This window comes from Equus quagga, chromosome 5 (assembly GCF_021613505.1).
Source record: "Equus quagga isolate Etosha38 chromosome 5, UCLA_HA_Equagga_1.0, whole genome shotgun sequence".
NCBI classification, from domain to species: Eukaryota; Metazoa; Chordata; class Mammalia; order Perissodactyla; family Equidae; genus Equus; species Equus quagga.
This window is the reverse complement of record NC_060271.1, coordinates 550,683-563,600: the sequence shown is the minus strand read 5'-3', so window position 1 is coordinate 563,600 and position 12,918 is coordinate 550,683. Positions and strand designations below refer to the sequence as shown.

Below are 12,918 nucleotides of genomic sequence, written 5' to 3'. Positions count from 1 at the left end.
GTGGAGACGCTGTGCCCTGCCCTCTTTGTCTGGGGTGGCTGGGCAGCTGACCCCGCCTTGGAGTGGGAGGAGGGGTAAGGAGGTGATGGGAGTGCAGAGGAGAATGTGTCAGGAAAGGCTTCCCAAAAGAGAGAGGGGGAGAAATCCTGTCTTTGGAAAGATAACTGTACTGTCTTGAGTAGAGGTGGGTTTTATAGGTCTGGCCAGAGTTTGCTGCATCCCCTGGTTAGCACATATGTATGTGTGTATGCTTTACATATATTTTATTTATATATATGTAATGTACATATATAAATATATATACAAAATCCCACGAATTCTAAATTTTTTCTATTAATCTTAAACCCCCGGGAACCCTCGACCTCTGAGGGTTGGCGTGTGGAGGGCTCCTCCTGCCAGGCAGAGCCCAGCATCCTTCTGTTGCCTCCTCTGTCCTCCTCTCCACTGTGATTCCTCTGCTCCCTCCCGGGAATTCGTTCTCTCATCGTTTAAGCCCATACCCTGTGCTGGGTGCTGGGCTCAGTTCTAGGGACTTGGCAGAGGACTGAACAAAGGCCTGCCTCATGGAGCTTACCCTCTAGCAGGGGAGTCAGACGACAGAGAAGATGAGTAATAAGGCAGCGCTGGGAGGAGAAGAGGAAATGGAAGGGGGATAAGAAGTGTCATGAGCAAGTTGTCATTTGAAATCGGGTGGTCAGGAAGGCTGCCCTGGAAGGGGAGGTTTGCACAAACGCTCGAAGGAGGGAGAGGGAGTTGCCGTGGGGACAGCTGGAAGGAAGTGACCCAGACCAAAGGAACAGCATGGACAAGGGCCCTGAAGCAGATTCAAGAGAGAGCAAGGAAGACAGGGCAATGTGGCTGGGAGGAGAGAAAAAGAGAATCTGGTTGGGGAAGTGGTCAGGGCTTTGGCTTGTATCTGAGAGAAATGGGAAGCCTGGAGGGGTTAATGACGCCCTCTCTGACGACTTCCCTTTTCTTAGCGCATCTCAGTTAGAGAACTCAGCCCTGCATGGCCTTTATCTCTGTCTCATCCATCTCCCCTTTGAGACCTGAACAACAGGACAGAGTCTGATTCATCTCTGAGTTTCCTGGGCCCAGCAAAACACCTAATGTTTGCTGAACTGAACTTGAACCAAATGGCAGGTAGCAGCTGGCAGACCTGGGAGACCTGGGCAGCAGAGTCTCATGAGTTGACATATGTGGTGTGGCCCCGCTGGGACTCTTGGCTGTCGCACCAGCAGGCGTACTCCCGTGAAACCCTTCAGAACCAGGTGATCCTAAAGAATGGGGACCTGCAGGGGGTGGGGAGGTGCATCTGGGACTGCTTGCTGGCTCCCCACGCTGGCCTGGCCCTGCTCCCTAACCGAGGTGTGGCCTTGTCCTGCGCAGGCATGCCTGTGATCCTGTCCCGAGAGGTCGAGTCCGTGCTCGTGGGTGCTGCTATTCTGGGTGCCTGCGCGTCGGGGGACTTCGCTTCTGTGCAGGTATGTGAGCACTGAGGGCTGGGCTGGGCCCCTCCCGTCTGAGGCTGTCCTTCCTCTTGACAGCAACTTGCATCTTGCAAAACACACACGGGATATAATTAAGCAATGATAGGTTCCAGTCGGGGAAAGCACAGATGCTTCTAGCCTCAGACATATTTATTGCAGTTTTCATTTGACTTGGCCTCGGTTAGTGTTGGTCATTCTGTTTTTCTGTTGGTTTTCTTTTTTCTCCTTTAAAATAGCTCTTGAATTATTTCTTTTAAATTTCCCCTTGCCCATTTTTCTTTTTAGCACGTGAAAAAGGTAAGGTTTAAAACTTAAGATTTTTATGTAAATTTCAGATTTATATTTACTTATTTCATCTCCACCCGCCACTTTCCAAATACCTTTGAAGCCTCTATCACTAAGAGACACAAATGAAAACGTTAGTAAAAGAGGAATTAAATGGGAACATAAGGAAGAAAGATACGGGAAGAAGGAAACAACTTCGTGGCTGGATTGAGGACACAATTTGACTCTCAGCTTCCTGGCAGCCAAGACAAAAAAGAACACATGATAAGTTGCATAATTATTTTCAAAAAGAGGAAACGTGTTCATTTCTAGTGGGAGACAAAGCTTTTCCTACCAACAAATTGCAAAAGACATTTCACACGTGAGTTTTATGGAGACTTTGAGTATTATAATAATATTAACAGCAGTTTTACAAAAAGGTAGAAAACCAGTCCAGGTGGAGGCTGAGAGCACGGGCTCTGGAGTCGGACGCCTGGGCCCAGATCCGAGCTTGACGGCCTCCTCCTCTGGGACCTGACCATTCTGTTCTCCACTCCATTTCTCTATCTGCAGTAATAATCAATAGCACATGATAAGTTCTTTCTCCGGATCAAGAATGCACCTTTAGCCCTACATCAGCTTTGTTAATTCCATATCATAGTGGGGGGAGCTGAGGGATTAAAGAAGGTAAATAATTTGGTTTAAGTTGAAACTGCTAGTATATGCCAGAACCAAGAAGTCTGGCTCCCAAGTCTTAACTGAGAGTTCAAGAATATTTGGTCAACTGAGTATCAGAGAGCCTAAATGACTTGCCCAGGGTCTCGAGGTCAGCGCTAGGAGCAAGGTTTTCCACAGTGGTCCGGTAATTAGAGCCTGTTTATCGTGACCCTCTTATGGACCAAGAACTACGCTAGGGGCTTTGCGTGTAACCTTCCTGATACCTGTAACAACTACGTTGGCCACAGAGATCCAGAAAGATCCCAGAACTGGAGCGTACCCTAATAGAAATAGACACGTGTGAAAGTCTGACCGCAGTGTCTGCACCACGTCCTGGGAAGTGAGGTACGTGACAGCCTGTCCAAGCCTCTGGAATTGATGCCTGTGCAATGTCTCTCTCAGAGAGCTGAGTCCTCTTACGGATGCTTGTGGATTTTAACTGAAGCGTTTAAACAAAGATGGTAGAGTTGAATTCTCAACTTTTGCTGGATTTTCTCGTACTCTTTCAGAAACATCACAGGAAGATACGTATTTATTGTTGAAATGTCAATGACTTGTCAATTATTATTTTAATGTATCAACCTATGAAGATTTCTCACAACTAGATGCCTTGCCCTTCCTGGGACAAATCGTAATTGCTGAAACAGAGCCGTAAATATGCTCGCCGCGGCCCTGCGTAGGTTACCTCACGTGACGGATTGAATGTTTGTGTCCCCTCAAACTTCATACATTGGATCCCTAACGCCACCAGGTAATGGTGTTTGGAGTCGTGGCCTTTGGAGGTAATTCGAGTTAGATGAGGACATGAAGGGGGACCTTTATGATGAGATTAGCGCCCTTATAGGAAGAGACACCGGAGAGCTTGCACTTTCTCTCTCTGCCATGTGAGGGCTCAGCAAAAAGGTGGCTGTCTGCAAGCCAGGAAGGGGGCCATCATCAGAACCTGACCATGCTGGCACTTCATCTTGGACTTCCAGCCTCCAGAACTGTGAGAAAATAAATTTTTGTTGTTTAAACACCCAATCTATGGTATTTTTTGTTATGGCAGCGCAAGCAGACTAAGACACCTCTTTTAATCTTGACAGTCTCCCGGCCTGTGGGATAGATGTTTTTATCCTTGTGTTATGTAGGAAGAAACTAAAAACTCAGAGAGGTTTTAAGTAATTTGCCCAAGGCTACAGCTAAGGGGCAGAAGCAGAACTGAACCTCAGCTCTCTCTGGATCTGGATCTTATCCTGATTTTCATTCTTTTTCTACTTTACTTTTTTCTTTACATATAACTTTTGGCTTCTTAAATGTTCAAAGATGTATTTTCTGAAAAGAAATGTCATTGGCCACAAATCAGGAGACAGTCCGCAGCCCGAACAGAGCAGTGTGACGAGAGGCTCCGTTAGATACTCATACCGTGACTTTTGGCACCTCAGTGATCTCTTAGTCAAAATCGGAGTTCCTGGCTCTGGGAGGATTCCGCTCACATCCCCTGAGTGGAAACTGAGCTTCATTCCACACCAACGTCGTCCTTACTATATGAGATTTTCTGTTAACCTCTGGAACGGAATCTAAGATGGGGAAGATGGAATCTTAGAATTGGTGGGTGAGTAGCAGCTGCAAGGCTCACGGCATCTTAAAGCCAAAGCCATGTCTCGCCTTCAGCCCGAGGAAGTGTGTGCCTCTCCTGAGGGGTTTGGTTGCCACTGTCATCTAGCAGAGAAAGCCCCCAGCTGGGAGAGACCGAAGTCTTCTTTGTCATCACGTGCCTGAGCGAACCCATGTCATCTAGGAGGGGATGCTTTGCTTGCTTCCTGTTTTGTCCTCAGACAATGTCACTTCACCTCTCCAGGAGCTTGTTTTATTTCCTTTTTAAAAAAAAAATGTTCAAATAAGAATTCCCGCTCATGTGGGACTGTCTTGTTGAAGAGCTTTTGAAAGCTCCGAGGACCTCCAAGAGCCCGGGGTATAATTATCAGCATTGTTAGAATGATTGTGTTTGGAACTGCTCTGGAAGTGTAAATGCATGGAGACAGCTTCATTCAGCCCTCTCCAAAGAAGAGGAGCCAAGTTGTGTGCCCCAGACCTGGAGACCAGCTCAGGAGCCTGGCGAGCTGAGTTGAAATAGAATTGTTTTTTTCTTTGAACTTCAAAGATCCTTGCTTGGTCTTCAGGGTGCTCCCACTCCTTCCTTAAAGAAAGCTGAGCGATTCTTGCCAGCAACTCAATAATTCTTGCAAGCCAGATGTTTTGTCTTCTCGTGGACCACACATCCTTGGATGAAGGATTTCACTTTTTATCTAGATGGGCAGACTTCGGTAGAACTGGGCAGAGTCATCTCCTTCAGGTGAAGGAAAGGCTGGGAAGAGTCCAGAAGACTCAGGCTGCAGACCCGGGGCAGAGGCCCGCATGCCGGGAGACAGGGTTCCTCAATTTCCAAGGCCTGTGAATGGATGGCTTCAGCCAGAGTAGAGGCCTGTACCTTCCTTTGCTTGTAACAACAGATCAGAAGGACTTACAGTTGTGGATTTTACTTACAGCTATCGCACTTTTATGTATTTCAATTCTGCGGAAATTTTATCAAATTGAAGGAGAAGGATAGTGGGTGGAATTTTCTGGTAAGGTGATTGCCTTGTGCACTCTGAAGTGATCGCCTTATGCACTCCGAGGTGATTGCCTTGCATATGATACGATTCATCTCCATTGTTTTATTTTGTGAGAGTAAACTTCCTGTGACTTGAGTTCTGTTTGCCTTTCTATCATCGTAAATACCAGTTTTACATTTTGCAAAGTAAAGCTGATTAGGATGATTTTTAAGTTCTGGAGGTTTGGAAAGACTGATATATAATAAATGTTCAGAAATAGAGACCATCCCATTTCTTGGCACATTCAATTTTAATTTGTTTTTTCTTTTTCTGGTGTACAACTAATAATTCATATTCATTTGGAAAAAAATAAGAAACTTCAGTTAAGCTGAAAGAAAAATGTGAAAACACTGATCTTACTACTCTAAAATAACCACTATTTAAGATTCTGATTTCTATCCTTTAGCCTTTTTGTACAGATTTTTGAATCATTTTATACTTTTTAAATTGCAAAGTGTGTTCATACAATGCATGTTTTGTAGCCGTCCCCTCCACCCGAAGATATGTGGTAAACATCTTTGTCATTTCTCTAGCGTGCATAACTTTCTACCCCATAGAATATACAGGCCATGACATATTTCACCAGTCCCCTAGGTGTGAATATGTAAGTTGTCTCCATTGTTGTAAAGAATGCTGCAACTAACATCTCTGTAGCTACACTTTTGCACAAACCCTAAATTATTTCCATAAAATAAATTATGGAGGTATAATTGTTTGATCAAAAAGCCCAACTTTTAGGATTTTGATACATATTAACACTTTATACTCCCAGCAGTAATGTATGGAAATTCAGAGCTCACATTCCTTGTGTGCAAGGAGTCTTTTGCTGTGAATTTTACTTCCATTTAGCTTTCATACCCCGGCCTCTTATAATCCTGTTCATTTCACATATGGTCCTGATACTATCAACTGTTTTTAGTAGCCTTTTGCCCTTTGCTGTTTAAACATGTGTTTCTGGAGATATGAGATTCTGGTTTCTAATTAAATAGATTCAGATTTCTGATTGAATTTTCTAAATGTCCTATCCCATATGTCAGTGCCTCATAGAAAGTCAACAGAAAATCCTGGAATGGTAATTAATAGTTTAAAGAAAGATTAAATTAAGAATGTGATGCTGGCCCTAACTTTCATTATACTTATTTGCCACACCTCGTTAGCAGTACATTCTTATCTTTTCAGGAATTGCTCCCTCTGCAAAAAAAAAAAAAAAAAGGAAAGAAAAACAAATTCAAGTTCTGATTAATTAAAAATCTCTTTGTTAATTAAATTAAAAATCTAATTTGTAAAATGGCATCATGGATATGAAAGTCAAAACATTAGCTCTGAATTAGAATTCCATTTTTAGGAAATAATTTCAATATATACGATATATAACATTTGACTCTCCTGTTCCTTACAATGTGATCCAGGAACAGGGCCTGTTACTTTCCCATTCCCACCCATCCCTTGTCATTCACGGAAACCTTGCAGCAACAGTGGGTGTTCAAAGTCCCCACCGTGCAGGTGAGGACTCTGAAGCATGGAGGGATCATATACCCTTGCTTAACACAAAGTCCACGCTGTTGCTATTCCATCAAACCATGCCCTTTGTATTCCAGTAAATATATATCCATCACTTGGGAAAGGCATAGATTCCAATGTGGCAACTCAGCTGCCCTTCACAGGATGGTATGGTTTATAGAAAACATCAGCATCATACATTTGTCATCACTGCTTGGTTGAGTATGGGATATAGAAAAAAAGGAAAAAGAAATGTACCCTCTTTGGTTTGGACATTTTCTAATTCCTTTGCCTAGAGAAGACTTCATACCATTCTCACCAGTATTGTTTTGCTTTATTTATTTGCTTTGAATCATAATCTGCCCATTTAGTTTTTATAGAGGTAGATATAAAAAAACACTTTAACTAAATAAGAACTTTAATTAGAAGACATTTTTTATAGTATTATTATTAACACAAAGATTCAGGCTAAGAAATATTTTCCCCAAATGCCCCCTCTTCCTGCAGTTCTTACTCAGGAACTTAAGACCTAGGCTTTTGCGAACGCACAGGAGCCACACGTCAGCTGAGTCTTTCGGCCTAGAAGGGTCACAGAACTGTGTTTCCACAGACAAGTTTGCCCAACTCTCTGATTTCATTTTATGCAAGACAACATTTCATGCTGGTGCAAATTTGAAAAAATATGTGAGATTGTTCCACAGAAACAAATGCTTCTAGGTAATTAATTCCTCATAATTATCATTTATGCCTTTACTTTTAGTATTAAACTTCTTTGTTGGAGTAAATTGGAAATGAATAAGTTGGGGGTTTTCCCCTTTATCCTAGGATAGCTCATGAATAGCAGATCCATGCTATATAAGCTTCATATTCAACACAGTAAATTCGGCTATGGAACCAAATAAGAGATGAGAGAAGACAAGACCTTTAGTTAAACCAGGAATTTTCTGTAATTGAGACAAAAGCCCTGAAAAATGACTATATACATGCACATATACACATATGTACCAAGTGCAACTGGACATAGTTTGATTCAGAGTCTTGGGATGCACACGTCTTACTGGAGTCTGTGAGAGAGTCCCCGTTCCAGCACTGGGGCAAATAGTCGAGGAGCCTACAGCGAGCAGGAAAGCCCTGGCTTCAGAGGCTTGAGTGGCATCTCTCTAATCATGCAGATCAAAGACATTTGAACATTTAAAAAGTCAGTACCGTGTTAAAAGTTATGGATAAGGCAATTTTCTATGCCATTGTCTTCATAATTTTACAAAGGAGGAAACAAGGTAAGAGAGGTTAAGTGACTTACCCAAGCCAATGGCTCGAAAGGGAAGGAGCCAGAATCCTAGCCTAGCCTAGGGTTTTGAAGCTGAGGATTGTTTAACTCAATCACAAATAGAAACGGGCTCTTCTGGGGCTGAGTGTGATTGCCATTATTTAAAAAATTAGTATCAGAAATCAACGACTAGAATTTGATCTACATTAAATGTGACTGTGTTAGTCAAGGCCCTCACAGAGGGCACCTTCAAATTAGGATAACGTTAGAGAGTTTAGTAGAGGGACTGTTTACAAAATTGTGGACCAACCAGGGCATAGAGAAATCACAATAGAGGATATGATACCCTGGAGTTTAGAACAGCTAGACCTGAAGAGGGGAGAGCACGGTTACTGGAACCCCAAAACAGAGGGCTGTGTGGAGACTACTGAGTCAGCTGGCTTGCCAGTGTCCCTGGAAGGAAAGGGCTGAGTTACTGACTGGATTCTCCTCCTCCTCTCTGATCGGCTGCCAGGCTCCCCATTGACTGGACTCAAAGTCAGAAGGCAAAGGAGCTTGTTGATGTAATCAGTACAAGTGAGCCTGGCTGGGCCCAGAGAACAGTGATGAGGGATCTTCAGGAGCATGTGCAGAAGTCCAACATAGCCATCCAGACTGGGCTGCTCAGGTCAGTCCACGGACCAAGGGCCAGTCTGTGAATGGTTTGTTACAGATTTGCAATGAGATAAGGAATTTGTAGCAGAATATAAATCAATTGTGACATTTTATTCTTAGCAAGATGTTCTCAATGAAGGAATCAGCCTGTGTGTTTATACTCTGGGGCAAGCTCCTCTTGTCCTCTGAGTAGCACTGATCCAGACTCCGCAGCCTGTAGATCATGACAGTCGTGCTGGAGCCCTCCCAAGGGATGTCCTTAGCCCTTCTCTCATTTTCCTGCCTTACCTTATGCTAAAAACTCATATTTTTCTGCACCCCGTCTGAGCTGGGCACTGCGGTAAGGTCCTTTAGATGACATTTAATTCTTTCAAATTAGGTTAGTCACCGCACCTTCACAAATAGGGAGCTGAGGCTCATGCAGTGTAAGTCACGTGGCTGTGGTCTAACAGCTGGAAAGCCTGGAGCTCACTCCAGCGTCTGCTGTTTCTGTATGTAGACTGCCCCAGGGCCGTGCTTAAAACTGTTTGACATTAACACCCAGGGAGCCACGCAGGTTACAGGGGTGTTGCCTTGTTTGGAGACCCATGGCTGTAGTCTCTGTTTCAGCAACAACCAAGTCCTGGTTTCTGGGAATAGATACACTCCAACTCCCAAAAAATCAGGGAGCACCATTTTTGAGTCTCATGTTACTCCCCTTTACAAGGACTTTCCCAGCCCAGCCAGCCAGATCAGAAGGCAAAGTTAGTTTGTTTCTAGATGGCTTTTGCCTATTTCCATCTCTTTTTAAACCCGGGAGATTGGGAAGAAGATAGGGAGAAAGAATTCATGAGAGGGATCTGTTTCTTTAGAAATGTTATTAATTGGCTGGGCAAAACAAGAGAAAGAGAGAAAATAGCTGCTCCTCACTAAGTAAGTAAAGCATCTTCTTCCCTTATCTCATTAAAAATTGAAAGCACTCTTGGTTTAAGCATGGCAAATTAGTAATTAAGTGCAATATAATCAACTTGTGTAAAACATAATATTGAAGGGAGGCCAAATGAATCACTCCAATGGCTTGTTTCTGCTCTCATTAATACACCTGTGACTTGGGGCCTTCCTGCCATGTCAGGATGCATTTTCTGCTCTCCACTGCTGGAGACGGCCCGGCTGTGATAGCTAGGCTGACAGAGGACCGTGGACAAGATCTCGAGAAGGTGTGCGTATGGGCCTTGATTCAACTGATGATGAGGCTCTCTGTTTAATTCTTTAAGCCAGGCTTTATCAGCAGGAGCCTGCCATGTGGCAAAGACAGTCCTCGATGGTAGCAGGACAAAGAATTAAACACCTGTCAGTGCCCACAGAGTCGTCAGTCTAGTGGGAAGGAGGTGGACACCGACAGACACAGTTATGAGACAGTCAGTACTGAGTATATGGCAAAGACCATGGGGCCTTGCTTGAGCTCAAATCGTGGTTCTGCCACTTACCGTGGGTGAGTTACTTAATGTCCCTGTGCCTCAGAGCCCTCATCTGTAAAATATAACTGTAACGTCTGCATCATAGATATGTTATCTTGCAATTCGTAAGAAGTAAACACGTTAGTCCACGGAAGGTGAGACAGTGTTTATTAAACTACAGTCACTATACGATGGGGCACGGAGCACCACAGAAGGAGTGTCTGCCACTGTGCTGAGGCTAGGACAGTCTTTCCGAGAAGGCAACATTTGAACTGGGCCTTGGAGGATTAGCTAGTGATGGAGATGGAACTCCAGAGGGGGGCTGTGTGCCCCCAGTTCTGCTCTTTATCTTTGCAATGGAGTACCCTCTCTGAGAGCAGAGAAGGAAATCTATGCCTCAGTCCTACACAAATCTCTCTCCACTCAGCTCAGCACAGGAACATGTCAGTGATAACGGCTGGAGGCTCAGTCACATGGCGTCACGGCAGCTGCCTGCCAAGTGTGGGGGGTGGAAGAGGGTAAGTGATCTGCATCCATTGTGGGCAGGGTAAGAGGGGATCAAATGGGGCAGAAGAGAGAAAGTAGCCCTCTAAGACAGTTTGCTAGGCTCCGGGACGATGGCGTCTCCTTGGCCTGCTAGCTATGTAATGAACCTGGCTGGGCAAGGGACTCAATTTCTGGGAACCTCAGTTCCACTGAGTTGCTGCAACGACTCTCTGAATGAAGGCACATTTAGCACAGTGCCTGCCACACGTAAAAGTACTATTGTTATTTCCCGTATCAATTTAATCCTCACAACAAACCTGTGAAGTAGGTGGTATCACTGTCTCACTTTATGAAGCAGGACATTGAGGCATCAAGACATCAATGAGCTGGTCTAAGTCACATAGATGGTTAGTGGTGGAATGAGGGTTTAAACTTGGGGGGCCTGGCTCCAGACCCGCCCTCTGTGTATCCCCAGCAACCCGGGGCTTTAGAGGCACCGAGAGCTGGATTTACATGTTACCTGCTAAGATGAGGCATGCGCCACTCGATTGTGTCCAGCCCCCTCTCTCGCTAGTGAAAAGTTCTTCCTCCTGCTTGAAGGAATGGGAGGCTGAGCTTATGGCTGTGGTCACCCTTTACAGGTGCGGAGGCCAGAGTGACTCACCAGGAACGGCCAGTCCTTGGACACAGTGGGGGCACAGCTGCCCGCACTGATCCTGACAATTTTGCTTAGGGAAGAAAACAATTTATTTGCTTATCATTCATACTCTACTTCCATAAAGGATTTGAGGACGCTTATAATCAATGACTAAGCAGAATAAAACTAGCAAAATAAAACTCACAAATCAGAAACTTTCTAGAAAGAAAAGAATAGAGCAACCACTTAGACTAGGAGGTCCTCAAAATGTATGCCTTCAGGTGCCAGGTAACCCATGCAAACGTGGGAAGATACCAGGAAAGGGCAAGATGATTTGATTATGTGCCAGGTTGGAGAGTGTATACTCTGCCTAAGGACATCGAGATTCAAATTGTTTTAACCCTGGACTGGTGAGTACCAAACTAAACAGATTTATGGCACAGTTTGGCCTATGGGTCTCTGACCCATAAATAAAGGGATTACTTTGAGCTTCCAGGCAGCCAAGACAAAACTAGGAAATGTGTCAAGTCATATAGTGTTCACCGAGTCAAGGAAGTATACCAGTTCTCCAAGAGAGACCACATTTTCCCTGGTACCAAATTCTAAAATTGTCATCCCTTTAAAAATTCACCTAGAAGTCCTTCCATGGAACGTTCACAGAAGGAGCAGAGTTCATCGTATGGCACCTTGTTAAGAGCCTAGAGTGTGGCATTAAAACTTGAATTCAGATTAAGGCTCGCCCAGGTTTATAACTGTCTAGTGATGTCGCTTGCCTCAGGGGTAGAACTGAGAATACCCAGCAGTGTAGGTGGATGGCATGTCCCTTCACCCCTCTTCCCTGACTCTCCCTTCCTTTAGGCAGCTTTACAGACAAGCTGCGTCCCTCACCTAGGAGTGTCTCAGAGGACCTGGGTTCTGCAGCTCTTTACCAGCCTGGCAACAGGGAAGCGCCACCGTGAAGCACCTGTCAATTGACAAGGGCAGCGGATGCAGAGGTGTGTCAAATATTGGCCAGCAGCAAGCCCACAGAGGCCGCTGACCTGGCCGCTCTCCTGTTGCCTTCAAGAGGGAACGCCATGCACTTCGATAAACTGCTTTAAGTGACGTATTGTTTTCACAACTCTACTTGTTTTAAGGGCAAATTTAATGCTCACAGAGTGTTGTAGGCTTTCAGCCCTGGAAATGTAGGTCTTCAAAATATCCTCCCAGTCATTGTGTTCAGCTTGTCTAGCAGCCCCTTTCGCTGTTAGCGGTGTGATTCTTATTATGAGTAGTAAGTAGGACTGTAGGTAAGAGCACAGACTCTGATGGCACATAAACCTGGGTTCCAATCCTGAGTTCAAACGCGGTAACTGTGCCTCAGGTCAGCCCCTTCAGTTCTCTCAGCTGGCTTCCTGTTTGTAAAATAAGACTATTAAGAGTGTGTACGTCATAAAATTGCTGTGAAGATTAAAGGAGATAATATGCGTAAAGCATTTAGCCCGGTAGTGGTATGAAGAAACTTTCAGTGACCATTATACAAAATTCTAGTAATATTTGTGTTGATAACTGTCATTATTGTTAGCTGACTGTAAATCACACTAGTGCTTCACGTGCATTCCTGAAAGAGGGCTGGCCAGCATTGGCCCGTCTGCTCTCAGACAGCTTGTCCCCCTGCCCCTGCCTGCTGTGTATTCCATTTCCCAGGCTCCCTTGCCGCCGGCCTCTGGGTAGGTTTGGCCAATGGAGATACTAGTGGAAGATGGACGTGCAGGAAGAGGGGAGATGTCACTCGTCTCTCCCTTTCACTACGGCACCAGCTGACCTCTTGTGTGACTCAGCTCCCAGCCTCTCC

At 44.7% G+C, this 12,918-nt stretch overlaps 1 protein-coding gene across 13 annotated transcripts in view; it reads left to right on the top strand.

Annotated features, from left to right (window-relative positions):
* The window catches only part of FGGY (FGGY carbohydrate kinase domain containing), a 378,028-nt gene that overhangs the window by 304,314 nt on the left and 60,796 nt on the right, over window positions 1-12,918 (top strand). For 11 of the 13 annotated variants that reach the window (XM_046663109.1, XM_046663101.1, XM_046663099.1 and 8 more), the window contains one exon: window positions 1,390-1,484. In XM_046663109.1, coding sequence (XP_046519065.1) covers window positions 1,390-1,484 — 95 coding nt within the window. Of the gene's footprint in view, window positions 1-1,389; window positions 1,485-1,825; window positions 3,345-11,942; window positions 12,075-12,918 lie in introns of those variants that run through there. The other 2 variants (XM_046663103.1, XM_046663104.1) reach the window with 2 other exon arrangements.